General features: G+C 42.0%; 1 protein-coding gene across 1 annotated transcript in view; it reads left to right on the plus strand.

The window, feature by feature from the left end:
• Window positions 1–26,202, plus strand: part of Mettl8 (methyltransferase like 8) — an 84,315-nt gene that overhangs the window by 46,394 nt on the left and 11,719 nt on the right. Inside the window, 3 exon segments of the mRNA XM_028762963.1 lie at window positions 7,889–7,980; window positions 20,088–20,419; window positions 22,118–22,167. Coding sequence (XP_028618796.1) covers window positions 7,889–7,980; window positions 20,088–20,419; window positions 22,118–22,167 — 474 coding nt within the window.

Consider the following 26,202-nt stretch of genomic DNA (forward strand, 5'->3'; position numbering starts at 1 on the left):
TCAATTTAAATAAATAAACAACAAATAAAGTAACATAAAATTTACATTTTGGTTGCTGGGGTCAAACTAAGGCTTTGTGCAGTACCACTGAGCTCCTTGGTCCTGTAGGTACTGTCATATTCCCTCCTGAGGGCCTATGGATCTCAGCTTTTAAAAGTTCACCACTCCCATCATCTCCAGACAGAGAGCAAGCCACCACACATGAACCCTTGGGAGACAAACTACACTCATGCCATAGCAGCATATCCTAACATCCCTGTTTCAGTCCTTTCATGTCCCTCAGTTTGAATGATATCTGCCCTCCTCTGCGGCATCCCCCAGTGAATTCACTTTCAGATATTGAATGCCCGCTCATTGTAGACACTTTTACAAAGAATTGCTTCCATTTCTTTGTGGAGATTTCCCCACCCATTCTTTCTGAAAGTCTTTTCCTTTAGATCTGTTTCTTTGTAATTGGGCCTCAGAAACCCTGGTGGGTCTAGCACTCACTTGCTGTACTAGGTGAGCCCGCCCTGTGCAGCCACGGATTCCCTCGAGCTTCCAATCCTCCTGAATCTCCCTCCGGAGTGCTGAGGTCTCAGGTGTGCACTACCTGCCATGCCTGATTTATGCAGTCTGGGGTCAAACCCAGAGTTCCCTGCACAGTAGGTACACAGTTTACCAATTAAGCTACATCTTCAGCTCTTTGCTTGGTTTTTGTTTTGTTTTTTCAATGTAGCAAAGTTGCATTTTAAAAAAGGCTTTAATTAGAATTAAGCACAGGCATTAAGAGAGGTAAAGAGAGTCCATGTGGAGTGGGTCAAAGCTTCTCAAGAGACAGTGTTAGAAGAGTCTTTAAATCTTTACATCTTAAAGCTGTTTACAAGTTATCGGATGCTAATTCCTATTCTGATAATGATGTTCCCTAGGTCTGTATTTATCGTCTGCTCTGTTACTTTACTGACATGTTGAACCACACGTTACTGTGTGATGGCTGTCCTGAGTGATAACTTGCATGGAGTCTGGTTGTGTTATCTCCTTTAAAGATGAATTCTTGTCAGCTAGGTTCCCACCAAATGCTGCTTGGGTCAGATTCAAATTGTTTTGTTTTATTTTGGCTTTGTTTTCTTGCTGAGTAGCCCAGGTGGTCTCAAACTTGGGATTCTCCTGCCTCAGCATTTGAAGTGCTAAAATCACATGCCCTAAGACAGTGGTTCTCCACAACGCTGCCACCATTTAATACAGCTCCTCATGTTGTGGTGACCCCTTACTATAAAATTCTTTTGTTGCTACTTTATAACTGTAATTTTGCTGCTGTTATGAATCATAATACACATCATCTGATACACAAAATATGCAGATATGCAAATATCTGATATTGAGGCCCACAGGTTGAGAACCACTGCACTAAGGCTTTCTTTTAAGTGTTGTTAGGGTGAGTCTTTCTCAAGACTCTCCAATGTCTAGTGCAATTCTGACTACTTTAGCACACATCCTTCACCAGCTGCCTGAGGTGCCGAGACTGCTCCACTCTGCAGTTCCAGTGTGTCTAACACATGAACGCTGCTGTCTTTCTCTGCTCGGTTCTCTTTTCTCCACCCTTATCCCCAGAGTCCTGTCTTTCTGCCAACTTCCCTGGAGTCACACTCCCTGTGGCCGAACAGACAGTAACAGCTCAACAACCTAGAAGAGCCCTCTGCAGGCTGCAGGTGCCCAGCCTCTACCCAGCAGCTTCTTGAGCATTCTGCTGCACAGAGCAGCTCTGATCTTGCTGCTCAGGAAGACAGCTAGCTGATGCTTGGGCTCCACTCTGCTCTACCACAGACGACCATTTCTTAGATGGGATTCTTGGTGACTGTGGTGACTTACCCTTTGTGTTTCTCTTCCCTTAGGGGTCATAGTCTTACACTGTCTAGTCCAGTACCTAAAGCATTTACTTCATATATTTTGCTCAGCTTTATAATTTTTTATAGCAGGAGATTGAGCCCACTACCAGGTGTACTGTTATAGACAGAATCAAGTACTGAACAACTAATTTAATTTACACATATAATGAAGGTCTTATAGCCATATAGAAAAATAACTTTGTTATAGAATTAAGAATTATTTAAATAGGTTTAGACTGAAACTACTAAGCTCTTTTCTTTTAAAAAAGATTTATTTATTTTATTTATATGAGTGCACTTTTGCCGTCTTCAGACATATCAGAAGAGGGCATCAGATCCCATTGCAGGTGATTCTGAGCCACCATGTGGTTGCTAGGAGTTGAACTCAGAACTTCTGGAAGAACAGACGGTGCTCTTAACCACTGAGCCATCTCTCCAGCCCAACTATTTCTTTCTTTAACCATAAGATTTTTTAAAAAAATTTTAATCACCTTATATGTTTGTCAGATTTGTCATCAAATTATATTTGGACAGGGTGGCACACACCTAGAAACCCAGTACTCAAGAGGCTAAGGCAATGTATTGAAAGTCTTTGAAGTAATAAATTACAACAAATGAGTTTACTAAATAACATGAGGTTTTAATGCAGATTTATTTATTTACTTTTAGACATGGTCTTACTATTCAGTCCTGGCTGGTCTGAAACTTACTATGTAGACCAGGCTGGCATTGAACTCCCAGAGATCTGCCTGCCTCTGCCTTCCAAATGCTCTGATTAAATATGTATGCTACCACACCCGACAAAAAGGCAGATTCTAAAAGTATGTATATGTAATTATGTCAGTTTAAAGTTATTATACACATTAAATAAAAATTCTAAAGTATAGAATAATTATGTTAGTGCAAATTATACACATTGAATAAATATTCTGAATTGTGGAATAATAATTATGTTAAAACACAGGATTAGGAATCTTTTAAATTTTCTTTAATGTTGTAAAGCTTAACTTGAGATAAAAATTTTAAAACATTATTAAGCATTCTTTGAGCATGTTTATGCTTGACCAGGTGTCATGGCCCTGCAATCCCAGCATGTGAAAGGCAGAACTCTGTGAGTTTGAGGCCAGCCAGGGCTACATAGTAAGAACTTGCCTAGCTAAATAAGTAAGTAAGTAAATAAATTCCCACTTGTTAAGTATTTTAAGTGTCTGCATACGATCCTTTTGAGCCACCATAAATGTTGACTCCTATCACTATCACTAAAAATAGTATTATCTATTAACTTAAACTCCTAAAACTTTGTATGCAAATTTTTAGAGCCCTCACCTTGCAAAAGTTTTATCCAGTGTTTAATCTCTCGCACCAGGACAAAGTTTAGTTAACGGAAAAGTCCTGCTTCGTTCTCACAGTAGCCCTTTGAGAAAGGCTGTGAGGTTGGATCCCAGCCAATGGGAGAAGACTCAGTCACTACTGTCTTAGAATAAAAACCAAGCAACCTCCCGCGCCCCACCACCACCCCGCACCCCGCCCCCGCACACGGCCCCACTGCCCCACTTCCACGTCCTAGCTCTTCCCTTCTACAAGCAGCACACCCTCTGATCTGATGCAGTTTCCAGAGATTCGTTAATTGGAATGCCTGAGACTGTGAACTTACCTGTAACACACTGCGGTTCTCTCCAGGTTCTTGGTATTATAGTGTTCCTGTACTTTGCTACACAGAACTTCACTGGGTTTCTTTTTTTGTTTTGCTTTGTTTTTTGTTTGTTTGTTTGTTTGTTTTGTTTTTCTTTTTTGAGATACTTTATTTATAATAAATTCCAAGGATGCAATTTATGAACCAAACAGTAGAAACTACATTTCCATTGGTTGTTAAGTGCCTGGCCCTTTTTTGTTTTGCTGATTGGTCACTTTCCTGAATTCTCTGGTTGTATCTGCCACTTATAGAAGCTTGAATATCCTGACTAGTGTTGGGTTTTCCTGCAGAGGAATCCAACTTCTGCTGGCAAGAGCTGCTCTGAAGCAGTGGGTCTGGGGAGTCCCTGTAAGGACAGCAGGGACATGTGTAGCTTCTGAGGGCAACTATCCAGTGGGGAACTCGGTTCCACAAAGCAGAGTGTATCATACTGCCCTCACTTTGCAGTTAAGAAAATGAAACAACATGAGGAACAGTGTGAGGATGTTAAATAACCGAGTCTGTTAAACACTTGGGGAACAGGAAGTTAAACTCACAGTCTAACACAAGTGTCTTAAAGATGACCACACACACTCTCGTTGATGTGGGACTAGATTGGGCATGCTCAATTAGGCTTGTTTTTGTAAACAGGCTCTCTTGATTTAGCCTCAGACTTCTATGTAGCTGAGTCTGGCCCTGAAGCACTGACTCTCCTGTCTTTTTATTATTGATGTTGCACTTTAAGAAACGGGTCTCGCCATGCTGTGCAGACTGACTCCTGCTTCAGTCCTCGTGAGTATTCTGGGCAACTGGCATGTGCACCCCGCCACACGTGTTCTGTTTTCTTCTGTATATATTGTGGAAATTATAGATAATTAACTCATTCCCTGCCTTAGCAATAGTTTTTAAATGAGTGACTTGTTGATTTCAGTGTTTTGATTGTCACATCAAGTCTTTATATGTGTGCATATAAATAGAATATAAAATACAGTTGCCAGCCAGTTTCTATGTGATCGCTCCTCCATAGTGACTACGTAAAGACAAGAGTCTATTCCAATTCCATTCTTTAAAACAAATGACAAAGACACTCAGTGATAGTTTGGTTTGTGATTGGGTTTTTAAAAAAAAAATACTTGTGGTTAAATTTCATATGTGAAATTCTTTCCTGTTTTTATTTGCTTTTTCTAGAGAGACTTCAGCATGCTTTTTTTTTTTTGAACAGACCTGTGTACAGTGGTTTGTGTCTGTAATCCCAGCATTCAGGGGACTGAGGCTGGAGAATTGCTACAAGTTGGAGCCTGCTTGGGCTTCACAGCAAGATACTGTCTTTTTTTTTTTTTTTTTTTTTTTTTTTAAGTTGGTTGGGATGGGTGAGAGGAAAGAGTGAACCAGTTTCTCACCTTTCCATGGGGTTATTTATAGCTAGGTAAGTAGGTCACTGGAATATACTCACATATCTGATTGCATAAACAGCGCTTGGAATAGAACCACGCTTCTCACCGTGCCACCCAAGGTGACTGGTTGTCCTGCCCTATCACCCCTGCTTTCCTAGACATTCACGGGTCCATCTCCACAGTCGAGCATGACTCTTCCCCAGTGTGCAGCTCATGTCCAGGTCACAACAGTTTTCAGCGTCTCCCTGCACTCTTCCTTCCGTTTTCCACTCACCCTGGCCAGAGCAGTCTAACTGATGTTCTGCAGCTCCTCCCACTCATTGTCTTCCTCCATTCTCCCCGCTCTCTAGAGTCCCTGCCACCCAACTCTCAACTTCACCTGCAGCCATCACAGAGAACCCAGCAAAGCAGACCTTTTCAGTGATCTGTGTGCATTCCATATGCGCTGCCATCTTTTATGGGAAGAGTAGCTGTCCTGCTGCCTTTCCTCCAACACACACCCAAGCCCATCTCTCTGTTCCTCCTGCTTTCCCAGATACCATTAGCGGCTGAGCCACCATTTCCACCCTTCGGTGCTAACCCACCAACACCACTGCAGCGCCATGTCCTGTTCTCTCTCTCGGTGAGCCTTGGCATAAGGGGGAAGATGGACTTTGACATGACCTGAATCTGGGTTTGAATTCAGTTTGCACCTGGTTATATTGTATTTCCTCATATAAAACAAGCTGGATTAGAACCCTTTCACAGAAGCTTTGAAAAGATCAAATAAGATAAATATGTATGGATTTTGTTTGTATGATGCTTCTGACATGTAATAAATAATAAATGACAGTGATTTCTATAGTGATTATGATCATGCCAACTGCTCAGTTGATGTTTGTCGGCCACTGTGAGCCACCAAAAATTTTATTTATTCCTTCTCACTGCTCAGATGATTGTAAATATCACATGACAGTAGTAGTAGAGTCTCTCTCTCCCTCCCTCCTTCCCTCCCTCCCTCCCCCCCTTTGTGCATGTGTGTGTGTCTACTCTCTCGAGCCCACAGATGTGTTTATAGGTGCATGGTATGTGCATGTGTATGTATGTGGAGCCCAGAGATCAACACTGGATGTCTTTTTTTTAATTGCTGTCCACCTTATTCTTATGAGATGGGAACTTGCTGATTGGACTGTTCTGGCTAGTGAGCTCCAGGGATCTACCTGTCTCAGCCTCCACCCCTGCCCCATTGTTTCTTGTAGGTATCCCTGCTGGCTAGTATTGTTGTCAACTTGACACAAGCTGAAGTCATCTGAGAGGAGGGAAGAAACCTCAATTAAGAAAATACTTCCATAAGATCCCGGCTGTAGGCAAGCCTGTAGGGCATTTTCTTACCTAGTGATTGATGAGGAAGGGCCCAGCCCATTGTAGATGGTACCACTCCTAGGCTGGTGGTCCTGGGTTCTATATGAAACCAGGCTGAACAAGCCAGAGGAGCAAGTCAGTGAGCAGTACTTTTCCACAGGCTCTGAATCAGATCCTGCCTTGACTTCCCTCAATGATGGGCTGTCACCTGGAAATGTAAGCTGAAATAAACCTCTTCCTCCCCCAGTTGCCTTGCTCATGGTGTCTTATCACAGCAGTGATAACTCTAACTAAGACAGTAAGCTACACAGAATTTGAATATGGGATGTTTGGTTGTTTCATTGTTTAGAAAAATGCCTCATTTCAAGAAATAAAGAGGTTGCATCCATTCCAAGAAGATGCCCTTCTCCCCCTCCTCCTCTACCTCTCCTCTACCCCTCCTCCTCCACCCCTTCTCCTCCTCCTTTGTTGTGGTTCTGAGCTTTGAACCCAGGGCATCATACATGGTATGCAACAAGAAACATTTTTATAGCATAAAACACTATGTTCTCATACAAAGAGAATAAATTCTGAAACTAAAAATGCATAAAGTGAGAGATTCAAGAAAAATGACTCTTTTGCATCCCATATCAAGTTCTCTGTCAGTTGACTACATGGCAACACATACACCTATAACCTCAGCATTTGGTGGGCTGGAGTACAGTCAGTGAGTTTGAGTTCAGCCTGGCCTACAAAATGAAATCTATCTCATATAAAACAGCAACAACAAAAGGTACTCTTCATTCAAGTATAAGTTAATCTATTTCAGAAATTGAGATAGCTTATAAGAAAAATGAAACTTAAAATTTAGAGAAGAATTAAATATCTTAAAACTTACATCTTGGGGCTGAGCAAATGGCTTGGTAGGTAAGGTGCTTGCCACACAGCATAAGGACCTGAGTTTGGGTCCCTAGAACCCACATTTAAAGAGTATGGTGGTACATGGCCTCAGTGCTGGGAGTGTGTGGAGAGGGGCTGACTGGACAGTCAGTCACTCTAGCCAAACTGGTGTATGCCAGACTCAGGGAGATTCCTCACCTCAAAAAACTAAAGTAGGATGATTGAAAGAGATACCTGATACTGATCTCCACATGTCCACATAAGAAAGCATACACATGCTCACACATGTGGACATGCATGTGTATGCATGCACACATTTCTGGCAGAGTGTCAGATGTGTGTTATAACAGGAACATCAAATCCTATTAGGGATTGCCCTGTTCTGGCGTTAACAGAAGGCAGTACGTTTATTCTTAGAGGAACACACACCACATCAGCCCTCAAATAGTCCTGCAACTGGAAGGTTCTGAGGATATGACTAAAGCAGCCATTTTCCAAAGGTGGCTGCCTGGTCCCACAAACAGATTTAAACAGAAAACCTGCATGAGTAGCAGGGGAGCACTTAGCACCAGGAGCAGGAAGCGAGCATGACACAGAGGAGTTCCTTTGACATGGAGTCAGTTGTATCACATATGTCGGCCTTAATCTAGAGTGTGAGATGGAGTCCCCGGCCACATGGGCTCTGCCTTCCCCACTTGTCAAATATGTTTTGCTATCTTTTTTTTTTTTCTTAATAGGGATCACATGCAGTGGTCTAAAGAAGAGGAAGACGAAGCTAGGAAAAAAGTAGAGGAAAACTCAGCCACGCGAGTGGCTCCAGAAGAACAAGGTAAAGCTGGCATTGTGTCCCAGCATTTGAAGGTTCTTAGCTTCCACCCTTGCCAGTCAACCCATTTGCTACCTTTGGTGGGATTCCCAGTTCTTCCCTTGTAGTGGAACCAAAATTAATGAAATAAATTATGTATTCACCCTATAATTGGTCTTTTGGTAGTCATATTGCTTTTTCTGGGAGATATACATATGGGTGGCATTTTAAACAAGATATGAAAATATAACTTTAAAATTTCCTTCTAGCTATGCCACTTTCAGTGTGTCATTGTGTGCTTCACTTGCTAGAAACTTCTAACAAATTCATAAACTTTGAATAGAAAGAAAAAGTCATATCAAAATATTGTTTTATCCTTTTAGAATAAGGGTGTGTGTGTTCATGAGTGTGTGCATTTGTGTGTGTGTGTGGGGGTGTGTGCTAGCACTCATGCATATGGGCACGCACGCATATGTGTATGTGTGCACATATGAGCGTTTCAGGGCACTCATGTACCTGATTAGGAATCAGAGGTCAATTTCAAGTGTCTTTCTCTTTCACTCTCCACCTTAGTTTTTTTGAGACAAGGTCTGTCACGGAACGTGGAGCTCACTGTTTCAGCTAGACTGGCTGGACAGTGAGTTCTCTCTCTGCCCCACCCCACTCCCAGATCTGAGGTCACAGAAGCATGTTTCCACACCAGGAAGCCTAGCTCAAGTCGTCCTGCCTTCACAGCAGGCTCGTTCCCCACTGAGCTTCCTTCCCAGCCCAGGATAAGGTTTTAATCGGGATCAAAAGCAATTTTCTTGGGAGACTTTGTGTTTAGCGTTTAATTCAGGGAAGGACTTGACAACTTCATAAATAGCTCTTGACGTTCGTCTTGGGCTATTATTAAACTACTAGAAATTGACAAGTGTTGAGAAGATTGCAGAGAAACAGGAGCCCTTGCGCACATTTGCTGTGAATGGTACAGCCACTATGGAAACCATTGTGCAGGCTCCCTAAAAATTAAAAATGGAGGGACTGGAGGGATGGCTCAGCAGTTAAGAGCAATTACTGTACTGGCTGCTCTTGCAGAGGACAGTTCAGTTCCTAGCACCCACATGACAACCAACAACTGCCTATAATTCCTGTCCCAGGCAATCCAGTACCCTCCTCTAACCTCCATGGGCAACAGGCATGCATGGGGAACACTTACATCTACTCAGGGAAGCACTCATACAAATAAAATAAATCCTCAAAAAAAAATTAAAATAGTATTCCCTATAACACACCAGTCACTTTTAAGATAGATTCCCCAAAGATTCAAAGCACGCTCTTGAAGTATGCCTTCCATGTTCATAGCAGTAGTCTCCATGATAGGCAACAGAGAAACATAATCAAACCATAAGTGTTACAAAACAAGCAACAGTATTAAATAATGTCCTGTTCATAAGTGGGTGAAAATCCGCATGAGTTTAGCCTTAGAGGAAAGAACAGCTCGGTGCTAATACCTGAGGGATAGTGGTAGCAATGTCCAGTGTCCCGAGGACATGGCATGAGCAGCCGTTTCCCAGGGCCTGTAGCTACCATAGAGAGATGGATAATAAAATGTGCTACATGATGGTGATTGCCAAGGGCTGGGTAGGTGGAGAGATGGAGTCATGTAATGGCTGAGAGTTAGAGTTTGCATTATGGGAAGACTCCAGAGGTCTGCTTCACAACAGTGTGAGCAAAGCTAACACTGTGGGACCATGCACTTAAGAATGACTAAGATGCTCCATTTTATGTGGTTTCATCACAATTTTAAAAAATATCATGCCGAAAAAAATGTTTAGAAGTGGTCAGTGTCCTTCACAGTGAGTGACTCCTAGTCACCTTGCCTAACAGCTGTACTCTCTGTATACCATTTTCTACCTTATTTTTCTTAAAATGACATTTTCTTTAGAATATCTCCTGCGCGTGCTCTCTCTCTCTCTCTCTCTCTCTCTCTCTCTCTCTCTCTCTCTCTCTTTCTCTGTTTGTTTTTTGTTTTTCAAAACAGGGTTTCTCTGTGTAGTCCTGGCTGTCCTGGAACTCATTCTGCTCATTCTGTAGACCAGGCTGGCCTTGAACTCAGAAATCCACCTGTCTCTGCCTCCCAAGTGCTGGGATTAAAGGTGTGTGCCACCACTGCCTGGCTTTTTTTTTTTTTAAGATTTATTTATTTATTTATTTAATGTATGTGAGTACACTGTAGCTGTCTTCAGACACACCATAAGAGGGCATTGGATCCCATTACAGATGGCTGTGAGCCTCCAGGTGGTTGCTGGGAATTGGAATTGGACTTGGACTTAGGACCTCAGGAAAAGCAGACAGTGCTCTTAACCACCGAGACATCTCTCTAGCCCCCTCTCTCCTTTTCTTGTGTGTGTGTGTGTGTGTGTGTAGGTATGTTCATGTGTACACAAGTGCACATATGTACATGTGTGTGCATATGCATGTGGAGACAAGAGGTCAGCCTGGAGTGCTGTTCCTTAGTTACTAGTCATATTTTGTGGGGAGGGGGTCAGGCAGGGTTTTTCACTGACCTAGGCCCCATCAAGGAGGTTGGGCTGGCTGCCAGGGAGCCCCAGGTACCCACTCACCCTGCCTCCTTGTTGCTGTGATTATAAGTCTGTGCTACCATGCCAGGTTTTGTTGTTGGTTTTGCTTTGTTTGTTTTTAATGTGGATTCTTGCAGATCAACTCTGGGCTTTGTGCTTGAGAAGCAGGCACACTTCACTGCTGAGCCATCTCCCCAGGTCTGGCTCCTCCTACCTAGTCCTGAGCTGCATGTACTGGGGGAGAAACTCCTTACAGGGCAAGCACTTTACCTACTGAACTAACTTACTGTGCAGCACTGGCTGGCATAACTCAAAATCTAATAACCAATGCATCCTCAAGGTTGCAGTGACCCTCCTGCCTTTGACTTCTGGGTGCTAGGATGGTTGGATTTATTTCTTTACCAAAATATTTACTAGAACCAAGCATGATGATACACATCTGTAATCTGAGGTGGATTACTGTGAGTTTGAGGAAAGCCTGAGGTACATAGTGAACTTGGTAGCTGCCTGAGCTGTCTGGTAAGATGCCATCTCATAAGCCAAAAATAAATAATTTGTTGAAGTACCAAATATATACAGAAATTTATATAATCCACAAGAGTTCTCACATAGTTTGCTGGATTTTCACGTTCGTGTAAGCAGCACCGACAAGGAGAATCAGGAAGTTACCAGTAGCATAGCAGCTTTCTTGTACTACTAATTAGCCCTCCATCCCTCACACCTCTCAAGAGCAGCTCCCATCTTGGCTTTTTTAACACCACGGCTTTGTTTGGGTGCTACTCGTTCTGATCATTCCTATGGCAGTCTCTGTGTTTCAGAACAGACTGGAGTTGGTAGACTGTGATGTGTGTGTGTTTGTTTGTTTGTTTGTTTTTTTAAGTGGGGGTATTGTGTGTGTGTGTGTGTGTTTACAGGGTGAATGTAGGTCTGAGGTTGATATGTGTGTCTTCCTTAATAACTCCAGTTTATTTACTGAAGTAAGGTCTCTTGCTGAAGTTGGAACCTGCAGATTATGATTAGTCTAGCTAGCAAGTTTGCCCCTGGGATCTCTATTCTCTGCCTCTCTGGTGCCTCTCTAGATTCTTTCAAAGCTAGAATTCTAGTGCTAGATTGACCAGCTATCCAGAAACTCCCCAGGGAAAAATGTTTGCACTCCTCCCTGTAAGGCACATAGTGAAAATCAGGAGAAACACAGTTGAAATGATGTTAGTCTGCAGTTGCTGAAATTTGAAGCAAAGATATCTGGGAAGGCTAAGAGAATGAGACAGCTCTCAGCCTTTAGCTGGCAAAAAGATCCAGTGCAACCTATCCTGCTCTCTGGAGTCGTCGATAGCCTATTGATCTCTCTGGCATTGTTTGTTATTCCTTAGCGGTAGTCCTTCACCCTCAGCATCTGTGTATCTTGGGTGGACAGGAAAGATGAGCCTCTGACCCCAGTGGAATTATTTTTATGAGCTCTAGCTGGGCAGACCTGGGTAGAATACAGCCAGGGACCGTTGGGTTGGACTGGAGGGTGCATACCAGGCCCAGTGCTGCCTTCAGTCGGCCAGCATCACATTCCCTCACAGGAACTCTGTCACTGCTTCTGAGGAAGTATCACTTCACTTCTTTGTCAGCAGCTGTGCAGACATATTTTCCACATTACTCAGGCTTCTGCTAGTGGCCACCTGAGTATGACAGGGCCTCCAGCTTGAAGTTCAACATTATCAGTTGTTTTAATTTACTTCTAGGAAATGAAAACTCATTCATAGTATTATCTGCACATTATCCTAATAATATGAAAAGGCGTGGATTTTTTTTAAAACTTCCTTTTGAATATTTGTGTTCAGAACTTAAATAGAGCAGGGCTGATAATGTTAAAGTTCTCTGTGCACGGCCGCCCACTTTGTCCTATTTGAGCTAACAATGAAGTTGAGTGCAGCTAATGAGGTTATTTCAGAGCCTCAAAAACCGCAGTAAAGGAAAACGACAGTTCCCACAGAACCATAGTGGGACCAAAATAGAAACGTGGTGACTGGCCTCTCTATAAAAGAGGAAAAGGCAGGAGCAAGAAGGCCGCTGGTACCACTTTGAGGTGTTTGCTTTGCTACTACTACGGCAGTCTTTTCTGAGTACTTTTCTGGCTACTGTGAAGATAAAGAACTGAAGATTCCATTTCAGAATGACTCAAAGAAATAGAAATTTGTTCTGGGTCACCTCTGCATCCGCCACTCAGTGCACTGGGCGCCACGGTGTCAGGACCACGGCAGGAAAAGACTTGAGTTGTACAGAGGATATCTTGTACTTAAAGCAAGGTAGTGCAGAAAGTGCTAAGACTCTCAGGGGGTAGCAAGGAAGGAAACTGTGGTCTAAGGAACATCAGTGAGTGACAGGATGTCTCAGGGACAGCCACCCAGCAGAGTCTCTGCTAGGATCGCAGACCCCACTCACCCCTTGAGTGAGGCTTCTCATTCGCTGTGTTATCCCTCTGATGAGTCAATATGGGTCTAGGTAAGTAGACCGCTCTGCTCTGCTCCCAGACTTAGTGAGAACCTTGCAGAGGCTTTGACCTCGACACGTCTTTCCTTATCTAAGAGAGTCCTGGAGTGTTTAAAAGAGCCAGTGCTCTGCCATCACAAAGAACCCCGTCTGCAGAGCACTGCAGAGCACGCACAGTGTTATTGATCCTATCTCCTTTATTAATGCCCCTGGGAGGAAACACTGGTTATTCTTCCAGCCTAGCCAACCCTTTCGCATTTCTTCTGGTCCCTGTATGTCACTTTCCCTTCTTCCATTTTTCACCTATTGTCAGAGCTGTTGGTGAAAGCAGAAGTTAGAAAACACACTGACAATCTGAAAATAAGATCTTCTACATGACAGATAAATCGCCTTTTGCTGTTGAATGGCTCGGGCTTGTTTGTATAATGAGAGTGCATAGCACCCAGGCTCCGGTTAGCAATATTTCTTTCAATTAGATTGCCCAGATTACTGATTTTTAATTCCATGTTTTCTTTTCCTAATTACTTTTCAATTTTATTATAGCTCATATTTCTTTTAAAACCGGGTCAACCCAGAGAAATAAAAAAGATATAATCAGTGTTTCTTGAGTTAACATGATTATATTTTATAATTTCCTTAAAAAGATCTCCAGTGTGCTATATGTCAGGTAGTTGTATAGCAAATGTAATGGGTTTTTAAAACTTAATAACAACAGCAGCTGCTGTATCTACTTTAAAATATCTTTGCAAATAAAGTCCTACCTAGGGTAAGTTATCAACATTAGGGAGATAATGAAAGAATGGATACTTTGTGTTGCGAATACCTTCCCAGTGAAGAAAATGTTCTATATGAAGGGGAAAGAAAAACAGAATAGTTAAACACCCTGTGCTGATGAATATAGCATGCCTGCCTCTAAGATGACTCTGGCTGCTAAAAGTTTCACGCAGTGCCCTTAGAATTACACTTTTAATTTTATAATTTTAAGAGTTTTCTTTTATTAGACAGTGAACTTCCTTTAGTGACATGTGGAAATTTCCAACTTTGAAAGTTCAGGTATTTGCGTAATTGATGTGCAAAAATAACTTTAAATTGCTTTTTGTTACATAGCAACTTAGAATAAATTTTCATAATTCATATTAATCACATCATATATGCCAGATACCTAAATGGCTTGATTTGGTTTTTCAGTTATGATGTTCAGGGTGATTCTGATGACTTGTGAGCATGCAAGCATAGTCAGTGTGCTATGCTTCTGTTCTACTCAGCAGTCTAGAACGTAATAAATGAAGAATTGAGACCTTTCCTCACTGAGCTAGGCTGAAGCTGATTGCTAATCCCTTTTGTTGTCACTAGCATAGACCTGTTTACTCTGGATAGCTAGCAACCTAGGACCACAAAGGCTCTAAGGAAGATTCCTCATTCAGACACCTGCTAGAGCCAAGGCAGCCCAGCTCTCCCCACACTGCGCAGACTCTGGTTCCTGCCTGAACTTGTGGCAGTTAGCAGCAGAGTGAGCCTGAAGTTTTTGTCATGGTCAGAGAGTGGCACCTGTTGTTCCTGCCATTACAGGCATACTTTCAGTTCCAGAAATTCATTCCTCCACCAGAGGTGTTTACTGTCGTTAGTTGTGATGAGGTCAATTGTACTTCTATAAGGTCATTGAAATAATTGCACACCTTCAGGAGTTGGCAGCATTGATGGAAGACACTACTGGCTGGGTGCAGTTGAAAATGCCAACCTGTTCTAGCCACAGGTGCTGTCCCTGCCTAGTGTCTACCCCACAAACCAGCCTGTACTCACAGAACACTTTATGGTTCTGTTGCTACTCGTGAGTTCATCCTCTAGTCTCACATAGCTTGCATTGTATTTCATGGGAAGAGCTTGGTTTAATTGATTTTGTACTTCTCATCTCTCTTTATGAAGACTAACCCCTGTCAGCATTATTTTTACAATACTCATATACTGATTAAAACTTACACTGAGGTTTTGCTTTCAATTTGGTGCTTTGTAATTGAGAGGAAGATAAGAATCCGAGGAGCAGTTTATCTGTAGGAGTATTTGTGAGAGAACACGTGTTAACTTTGTATTAAGGAGATGGTGTTATGTTTGACAAGCTTAATCTAGGTTATGATGCTGCCCTTTCTGGCTATGTGACCTTGGGGAAAAAGTCTTAAGCCCTTTGACATTGAATTTCTTATCTATAAATTGAAATACCATTGTCTATCTGAAAGATATTGTTAACCCCAAATCATTGGTTTCCCCCTCCCTCCCTGTCCTTTTTCTCTTCTTTTATTTTCTCTCTTTCTTCATTTGGTGTGGCAAAGCCACAGGGTTAAAAATGAGGGATCATGGGAAGAGTTCAGGTTTATTCAATGTCCAGAACACAGACAAGCAGGAGTTTTGTGCTTTCAGGTCTCATGCCATGGTGGATAGGGAAAACATAGGTTTGGAATAAGGGAAATGAAAGGGGAAAGAAGAGGGCAAGGAGGAGGGAGGATGATAAGGAAGGTGAATGGAGTGACCATGACCAAAGTGCTGTGTGCACGTGTGTGACACGGTACAATGGAATCCATTGTTTTATGCTGTTAGTTAGTGGAGAGAGTAGGTTAGTGTCAGGGAGGAGTAGCTGTGTTTCTCTGGGAGTGACAGTTCTCAGGCACTTCCTCTTTATAGTATAGTGCTCCTTACCCAGGCAGCCCACCCAGCGTGTCACTCAGTACGTAAGCTAGATCACTAAACAGGCTTCCAGAAATCTCTGTCAGCTACCTTAGTGCCAGGTGGCTTTGGTTAGCTCACCTGATGAGGAACTTCTGGCCTTAAAACATCCTGTTCCCAAAGATAAACAAAATTAGGACAAGGTAGAATTCAGCTAGGCCAATAAGCAGCATACTAGGTAACAATACTAATGGGAAATGGGAAAAAAATCTAAGGAAAGCATTTGACATAGAGCCTAAAACTCTGTGTCACTGTTGGGGTGTTTGTTTGTTTGTTTGATTGATTTTTGTTTTGTTTGGAACAACATCTCGCTGTGTAGCTCTGCCTAGCCTGGAACTCACTATGGAGACCAAGCTGGCCCAGAACTCACAGTTGTGTGCCTGCCTCTACCCCTGCCTCTGTCTCTTGAGTCCAGGGATTAAAGGGGTACACCACTATGCCTAGTTAGGGTTGAATTTAGGTGGTCAATGTGTTTTGTATTTGAATGTAGCTTATTACAGTAACATTATTACAGATTAATAACTGGTAGTGCTTGTTTTCCATAAATTCATATATATATATAGACATATATATGGGAGCCTTAAACAGGCTCTACAGGTATGTTAACTCTCATTAAAGGAAGTTGGTAAGGTGAATGGATAACATATATGAGATTCTGTGAGGGTGTGGCTATGTGATATGCATATATGTGTTCAAGTGCATACACCCATCTGTGGGCATGTAGAAGCTGCAGCAGGTTGGATGTCCTCCTCTAGCACACTCAGCCTTATTGTCAGTAAACCAGAACCTTGTTTCCTGTTTGGTTGGTTGTGGTGTTGTGGGTATGCTGCTTTACTAGCCGGTGAACGCTTGGGATCTATCTGTCCACCCCCAGTGCTGAGGTTGCAGAACTGCACAGCCACGCAGGGTTTTTCCTGTGGGACTCAGGTACTCATGTTTGCAGAGCAAGTGCTGTTACCCACTGAGCGATCTCTCCAGCCCCCAGTTACTATACTTTATCTTAGCCAACAATGTTGCAAAGCTATCTGATAATCATTATATCATACTGTCCCAAACTTTTTATCCACTATGAATAAACATGAAACAAATGCCAGAGTTGCCACCAATGTCTTAGCTATCACATGAGCATTTTCTTCTTGTTATTCTGTGTGTTTCAGGTGCTGGCCCACAGTTTGCTTCTCGTTTCTAGGCTGGGCCTTTGAGTTATCACCACTTCATTCCTATAATAAATAGAAATGCTTGCACACATTTTTGTCACATTTCTCTCCTGGATTTCCTACTCCACCCTAGTTAATTCCTAAGGGAATACACCCTGAGATTAGCTAAGGGGTAGTATTAGATTCCAGCTAATGGTGATTCATCTCAAATTCACTTCATAAACACCTTTATACTAGAAAACCAAATACTAGAGATTTGACTAAATGTGGGTCTTGTTAGCTTTAAATGTAGGTCTTTGAGCTGCCTTTTCTTAGGAACAAAATCTTTATCTGCATAGAATGAGTTACAAAGAGACTTTTTAAGACAAAGGAAGACAAGAACTGGTAAGAAATCTCTTGGGAAATCTGGAAGTTGTCTGTGTTCTCCTGAGTCTAATTTTCAGACTGTTGTTTTGTTGTCTTGCATAAGCACACAGGTGCATGCTGATTGTTAAAAGGGAACAGAATATTTTCAAGGCAAACATGCACTTTTGGATTAACCATAAATAGGCTTCCTTTGGGAAGTACAGATGAGAAGATGGTTTAGACTTAATATCACATAATTCCTTATAGGAATGTTGTAGGGACCCACGGTCACTTCTCAGACTTAAATGCAAATGGAATCGCTGCTTTACTTCATCGGCTGCCGTGGACTCAGGAAGCCCGTGTGCAGATCAGTGAAGGTCTGCTGAACAAGGCTGTAGGGATGAAAATAAGGGAACCTGAGGGCTTCAGGACAGTTAGAAAGGGAAGGAGACTGACTACAGGCAGCTGCATTCATAAGCTGAGCCTCTTTGAAACTGAAGGGAGTTCCTTATTTTTATGTGTGGTTTAGTGTAATTTGAAAATTGATGCTAAATTCACATGGATCAAAACTAAATAAAAATTCTCTTTCAAATCACAGGTTTTTAAATTTGCTTGTTTGTTTGCTGTTGTTTATTTGTTTGCTTGAGGCAGTGTCCCAATTTGTACCCAGGCTGGCCTCGAACTCATGACAGTTGTATGCCTCCGGCTCCCCAGTGCTGGGATTACAGGCATGAGCTACCATGTCTGGTGCTGTTTTATACCTATACTGATAAGTATGTGCACACATATACCTGCTTGTTTGTGTACACATGCATTTTTTCCTCTTCCTCCTTCCTCCCAGTGAATGGCATAGTATACATACTGCCCTATGACTTACTTTTCCCCAACACTAACCCTTGGAAATTGTTGCATACCCATTAGGAAGCTTTTGAAGACTTTGAGAGCTTTTAAAATGTCATGAGCCTTTCTATTAGGGTAAGGGTAAACTCTTAATCCATGGATTAAATGTAAGGATTAACCTTGTTACACACAACTGGAGTCAAGAAATGGTTGTTGAGTGAAAGACAGAGTGAGCAAATTATTTTATTTAATTAACTGGCTCCTGCATTCATTTGGTCTTTATTTGAACTTGTGACCCTCCTTCCACCTCACAGTGCTAATCTTAAAGATATGTGCTACCATGGTTTATCTGAGGCAAGAGTTTTGCCATATAGTCCAGGATGGCTACAAATTCTCTGTGTGTTTCAGGCTATCTCTAACTCATGATCTCCTGCCTCATCCTCCCAAGTGTTGGAATTACAAGCCTGGGTTACTATGCTTGGCCTGAATCATTTTGTTAATGTGAGGTAGAGATGGGGAGAAGCAGGAGGCTGAGAAATGCTGAAGTTATGAGAACACTGGCCTAACTGTGACCCTTAACCCTGGAATGGCATCCCTCACTAAGGCCTGATGTTCCAGAAGACATCAGTAATTCTCTTGGAGACTCCCATTGGGAGAGCAGGAGAAAGAGCTCCTTCTGGATTTGGGGTGTGGTGGGATGAAGTTATGGGGTGGCCTCTACAAGCAGCTTCAGCTCCTTGCTTCAAACATAAAACCAGGAACTCAGTCGGAGTAAACATAAAGTCTCATTGAACTCCCTTGCTCTAAAGTCATGACATTATTCCCATGTTCTTTTCTGATCGCCAGTAAGCACATTTGTCATGTTTAAAGTGCATTTGTAGAGACTGGGATGGGATACTTCCTCTAAGAAAAGTTAAAATAAACACTTGATTAAAATTATGTTTGTTGGACCAAGTGTATTAACACATACATGACTTTAGTCTCACCACTTAAGAGGCAGAAGAAAGCAGATCTCTGTGAGTTTGAGACTAGCCTGGTCTACAGAGCAAGTTCCAGGCCAGCTAAAGCTGCATGGTAAAATCCTTTCTTTAATATATATATATATATGTATATATATATTCATATTCAAAGCTAGGCTACAGAAAATAATTCTCAGTTATTCTATTCCTTACAAAATGGAATGGCCAACTATTGATAGAAAAGCAGATTTTTTTTAAGAGTAGGACTAAATATCTTGCGTATTGATCTTTTAAAGAAGATTAGATGAACTTTTGTATTTTAGCCTTAATATCAGATAAGTAAAATTATTATAATAATATTAAAGTTATTAAGTTGGAAATGCAATTATTGATAAATATATATGTCTTAATCAGTGTTCTAGTGCTGTGAAGAGAAACCATGACCACAGCAACTCTTAATAAAAGAAAACATTTAGTTGGGGCTGGCTTACAGTTTCAGAGGTTTAGTCCATTCTCCTCATGGTAGGAAGGATGACAGTTTGCAGGCAGGCATGGTGCTGGAGAAGGAGCTGAGGGTTCCTCATCTGAATCAGCAGACAGCAGGAAAAGTCTGTGACATTGGGCCTGGCTTGAGCATCTGAAACTTCAAAGCCCATCCGCAGTGACACACTTTCTCCAATAAGCCCACACCTACTCCAGCAAGGCCACAAATCCTAATCCTTTCAAATAATGCCACTCCCTAGGAGCCTATGGGGGCCATTTTCATTCAAACCACCATGATATGTGATATATTTACAGTAATTTTACTGATATATATTATTTTATTTTACTTTTGTTTTTTTGAGGCAGGGTTTCTCTGTATAGTCATGGTTGTTCTGAAACTCACTTGTAAATAAGGTTAGTTTTGAACTCTGAGAAACTGTCTGCCTCTGCCTCTCAAGTACTGGGATTAAAGGTGTGCACCACAATACATGACTTAAATCTTTAATTATTGGAGGTATTTAGTTATCAAAATAGCAATTAATAGTAAATAGAACTCATAGTAAAATGGATTTTTTTCCTCTTTATTTTAGTTAAGTTTGAAAGTGATGCTAACAAATATTGGGACACATTCTACCAGACTCATAAGAATAAGTTTTTCAAGAATCGTAATTGGCTGTTAAGGGAATTTCCTGAAATTCTTCCTGTTAATCAAAACACTAAAGAGAAAGTGGGAGAATCACCCTGGGATCAAGTCAGAAGCAGCATCTCAAGAACGCAAGGAACAGAAACTCATGGTCAAGAGAGTTTTGTCTCATCAAAACCTGCGAGGTCTGCTTCTAACCCCGACTTGGAAGAGTACAGCAAAGGACCTGGGAAGACAGAGTGGTTCCCTGGTAGCAATGCCACTTTTCGAATACTAGAGGTACCGTGCCTGAGGGATAAGACAGGAAGTAACAGAGTATGTAAGTGTACAGCCCACACTATTTTATGAATGGTCCAGAGTGTCCAGGTGGAAAGATCAGATATAATTAAATTAAATATTTAGTGTGCTTATGTGCATAAGCAATACTTCAGGGACTCATCTTTAATCAGTCAAGATTTAAGTTTGTGGCTTTAATTTCATCAATGTTAATTTTTTTCTCTTTTTTTTCTTTCTTTTTTTTTTTTTTTTTCTGAGACAGGGTTTCTCAGTGTAGTCCTGGCTGTCCTGGAACTCACTCTGTAGACCAGGCTGGCCTAAAACTCAGAAATCCGCCTGCCTCTGCCTTCCAAGTGCTGGGATTAAAGACTTGCGCCACCACTGCCACCACTTTTTTTTTCTTTTAATTTGTTCTAATTTCTAACTTGGAAGCAGTGCTTAAGTCTTATAAACTTTTGGTCCAGATATTTGCTCTCTATTTTTACCCCGTTAGGGGTGAAATAAAAATAAGCAGGGTGTTTAGTTGCTGCAATCTAGTGTAGACAGTGGGCTTTCCATTTTTGAACCTAAACCCTGTCTTTCTAATCCTAAAGGTAATAGTTGTTGATTACAGGGAATTTGCAAATGAGGACATTAGAGAAATTCAGTTACCCACAATCCCATAAACAGGTTGTTTAACCACCTTTCCTGCTTTTGTTTAGGCTATGCATGAGCCTTGAGGCTTTGTGTTGTTCTGTTTAATGTCATGTCATAGGCAGTTTTCCACCTTTAATTGTCCTCTATAAACATCTTTGTGGCTGCACAGTATTTTGTGAATGGGATATTATAATTTTACTTACCTGCTGTCGTGGGACTGCATTTAATTGTTTTCTCAGCAGATGTCTTTGGGTGTAGACTTTACCTGCATTTCCTTTTCCCAGCTTAGGTTAGATGGACTAGTTTATAATATTTGGAATTTTTTAGAGCTTTTAAAACAGAGTCTGTATTAAGCTATACAACACCACCAGGTGTGGTAACACGTGCACAGGAGAGACAGAAACAGACATGTTCAAGGCCAGCTCTCTCTCTCTCTCTCTGTCATACACACACACACACACACACACACACACACACTCACTGGGGTTTGAACCAAGGGCTTTTCACATGATGGGCAAGAGTTCTGCAATCCAGCCCATTCTGAGCCGAGTTCTCTCTAAGTTGCCCCGGCTAGCCCCAGACTCACTGTGTAGACCAGTCTTCTTGTCTCAGCCTCCTGAGCTCTGAATACAGGCCTGGAGGTCCAGGCCCCTCTTACCCTGATTTAGTTTGCACGTTGCCCACCACTCAGTATGCCTCACAGCTCTTCAAACACTGAGAAGTCACACATTCTTCACTTGTATTCTGTCTGTCCTTCTCTTTGCTGTCTGTGGTAAGAGTCCTGCCCTTTATCACGGCAGCTGCTGCAAACACTTCACTGCTGCCATGGTGTCCGAATGCACTGCTCATTCGTTGGTTGAGTTGGGAGGGGCTTTGGTGGGCTCAACTGTGAATGTTTCCATAGTCTAACTTTGCTTGTCACTCCTGTGCTGTGTTTCATCTGGCCTTTGAGTTTCACAAGTTCTGCCATACCCAGAAATCCAATAATCATTTATTTCTTAAATAGAAAATCCAATGTTTCCAGTGAAATGCAATGCGTTCACATTTGTTTATTCTCAATTTTAGGTTGGCTGTGGTGCTGGAAATAGCGTGTTTCCAATCCTGAACACCTTGCAGTGAGTTTTAAGTGTTTTCCCCTACAAGATCTTACATATTTATGGGAAGTTGGAAAATTCTGGAAATACCTTGTCATGAATATGCCAAGAGAGTTCTGATTTCCCATATAAACCATGACTAAAGCAAGTTTGAAAAGATGCATTCTGAGTGACTAACATCACATGAACAGGGGAGCTTTCCGTAGCCATGGGTCTGAAGTAGATTTTAAACTTGTGTTTATGTAGAAGGCAGAAGGGGAAAAGAGCGAGAGATTTCCATCCTCCCACCAGACTGTGCTTTGCTTAGCGTCAGACATGGCGTGCTCCTCCTGGAGACCAGATGGCACCTCACAGAGAGACGAGTTTGAAGAACACACCTCACTCCTCGTCTGTGGTATCTGCATGCTGGGGCAACACCAGGCATGCTCTCTTTGCGTGTCATGTCATTGTGCCCAGAGCCAGAGTCACTGGAGCAGGAGCCCCCACCACAAGCCTCAGGGATATAGAAATAGATGAGGACAACACAGATGTCCTTTGTACCCACCCTTCACCATCCACTAGTCTCACCTTGCTGGTTTAGTGATTCTGTGATCAGGCAGCTCCTTACAAATCTCTACACCATTTACCTCCTCTGAGCTCTCTAGTGCCTGCCTTCCTTCCTTCCTTCCTTCCTTCCTTCCAGTTTACACAAGAGCTTTCATGGCATGCCCCCCACTAAAATCTGCATAAGCATGTTTCAGAGAGCTTTTGTCAGGATGAGGTGAGGGATTCTCCCATCATCTAGCATAGCTACTACTGTACAATTCCCATTCTACACGCATATCTTTTAACTTAATCATATGATCTTTTAAACTTTCAATTGCAAAAATGTAAAAGCATTTGGAGAAGCACAGTGGCACATGAATGTCCATAACCCAGCACCTTGACTCTACAGTCATTGCACAATGCCTGACATCATGCCACTTCCAGATTCAGGACAGTCTCTGATCCTTCCTACACCTAATGGAACAGACGGTGCTTCCCTAGTGTTACCTACTGGACGTTACTGCGTCCAGCCATGGAAGGTGCTGTCAAATGTGAATGGTCTTACACTTTTTGAATTTATTATCTTGTCAACCTTTCCCAGCTTCTGACATGAAGTTTTCTATTCTCCTGTATCACATGACCAGACCCTTTACCCCAGTGATACTGGAGCTTCACACACACACACACACACACACACACACACACACACACACACACATCTCCACATTGGTTGAATGGTTGTGTTACTCTGAGACTGATTGATCTTAGGATATTACTAAGCATGTTGTTTTTAAATTTCTTGATTCTCTATTTTATGTATTTCAGGTAACCTAACAGTATGATATAGCAAGACCTTAATGTATATTGATTATTGATCTCTGATTCCATACTAGTTAGTTGTACTTTGACCTGTCCTCCACCCCATTCCTTCTCCTCTTCCCCTCCTCCTCTTTTTCCTTTTACTCCTACTCATCCTTTTCATCACACAAGGTCTTGCTCTGTACATCAGGCTGGCCTCAAACAAGATTCTTCCGTCCTCATCTTGTGTTACTAGGATCACAGGTGTGCCTAGTAACATGGGGAAATTAATTCATCTTTAAAAGCCAAACAGTGATCAGCCTTCCAAAGGGAGAACTGAGCATTCCTGCCCCCAGGATTAATATGTTACATTTTCAGAATGTTTACCATAATTAGACCATTGGAATTGAGAGGTCAGATCACTCTCCAAGGGTCATTTCATTCTTAAGCCTCCACCAAGACAGTTCTGCTGGTGTGGTGGTGGAAGTGACTTGTACACCCTGTCACTGGGAGAAGAGCCAAGGCAGTCAGCTGACTTTACAGAAAGACTCGGGAAAGTCATTAGGTGGTCACAAGGCCTCAGCTGGGGCTGCTGATGCAGTCAGAATTCCATCTCAGAGGTCAGGCCACCACCTTGATAGGACACATGGTTCCTGCTTTCCTTTGGCCATTAGACTCCTGGATGTTCTGTAACTACTCAAAAGTGATGGCAGACCTTTCATATGTGTTAGACAGACTAGAGTGCAGACACACCTGAATTGTATAGACATTTTTAGTCATCCTAGTTTTAAGTTCCCCGGAGGCAGAAGCAAGCTTTCTAAAATAGTAATAATAATAATAGTAATAATAATAATAATAGCATCAACAGCTGTAATAATGTCTGACAGTGTTGAGTGCTTGTTCTTCTGAGCCACGAATCTTTCTACAAACCTCACCGTCTGCAGCCATTCAGCCCTCACAACTACCTTAAATCGTGACACTCATCTCTATTTACAGATGAGGAACCAGAGTTAAGACCAAGACAGCACCCTGCAGACACTTAGGCAGGGTCGAGCCAAGCATTAGGAATTGGGCCGGCTGGTTCTGGAGGCCTTTGATCCCTAACCACAGGTCACACATGCATCCGAGTGCTGACTAAGCACATTTCATAAGCACACAGCACTCAGTAGACCACAGGTCACTGTTACATGGATCTCATGGAAGATTACAAAGTATATGCTAGAATAAAGTACTAAGATATTAAGATTTTCCCTCCCTCCCTCCCTCCCTCCGTCCCTCCCTCCCCTTTTTTTTTTTTTAGACAGAGGCTCACTCTGTAGCCCAGACAGACCTTGAACGTTGAATCTTCTTGCCTCTGCTCCCAAGTGCTGGGAATAGAGTTGGGCACCACCATGCTCAGCAAGATATCCTTTTTACATGAGATAAATGAACAGCAAAGCAAACCGAGCACTGCGTCCTGTACCTTGATTTAATGCTGGTGGACTTTTCACTACCGAGTCCTGTTTATTATACTAATACTTGTTAGGACAGATCATAAGTTGACTGCAAATCCTAGTGCCATAGACTAGGTTGATTATATGTAAGTCACAGTATTTATCAACAAGTAGCCTCTAAGAGTGTAATCAAAGCCCATATTTTTGCTTGTGTTCTTTACTTAGAAGTCCACCTTCCCTGAAATGCCTCTTGAATGACATTAAGAGGCTTGGTTTGTGCTTCAGACCTCTCTTTACATCTCGCCCAGTTTGGACTCTTTAGATCAATGTGGTTCTTATTCCTGGCATTTGATCCCCACCCTTAAACCCTTATGCCATGCTGACTCTCAGTTAGCAATGCCAACCTGTCCCTTTAAAACTTTCAAGCAGACACTTTGGGATGCTGATCCTCTCACCCCTTTAAAAGTTGTACAAAACCAGCCATGTTCCAAATTATACAATCCACAAGAGCCAGGCCCATATGTATACCTACAGTTACTGGGTAACGACATCCACCTGTTTTTAGCAACGCAGACATTTTTCTAAGCAGCATGATGCAAAGGTTGTTGGATGCCCGCACACAGAGCGTGATCACCAAGGACACTGGCCCACAGAATTTGTAGTATCTGCCTGCCCATGAACAACGCAGAGTCCAGCTATCGTTACTGAATTTCAAATAAAGGCCAAATAGGATATGTTTAAGTTGGGAGGCCAGTTAAAATTAGTCAAGATTTTTAAATAGGTAAATATTCCTCTGTAGAATAAGTAAACAAATAAATAAATAAATAAAAGAAGTTTTATTAGCATACTGTAAACAAAGAAACTGATTTTCAAAGTTGTTAAATCAAATTCACAAAGAAGTGGCCAACCCAGGATTTCTGTATAGGTTCCTTTGGCTCCCAAACCCACAATCTCAGTATTTGATTAGGTAGCTTCATAGTCTCATCCTTGGTATGTATGTTAGGTTTGATAAATGCCTGATAATAACTTGAAAAGATAACCAAGAATTTATATGTTAGAGTTTAATTCTCTTTTTAAAATTGCATTTACTGCCAGTATAAAATTATATATGCTTCTGCTCTGACAGGCTTCAGAGTGTCTGTCTGGAAAGGGTCAAAATCTAAACAAGTTATAAGTAAAGGAAGGATGAAGAACACAGGGTTCTGAGGGGCTTGGAGAAAGCAGAAGTGGGCAGCCGCAGGTCATGCCGGATGGGGGGAGAAGGCAGACCAGCATGGGAAGGTAGGCTTAGAAATTTCCA

This window comes from Grammomys surdaster, unplaced genomic scaffold (assembly GCF_004785775.1).
Source record: "Grammomys surdaster isolate TR1022 unplaced genomic scaffold, NIH_TR_1.0 136, whole genome shotgun sequence".
Lineage (NCBI taxonomy): Eukaryota > Metazoa > Chordata > Mammalia > Rodentia > Muridae > Grammomys > Grammomys surdaster.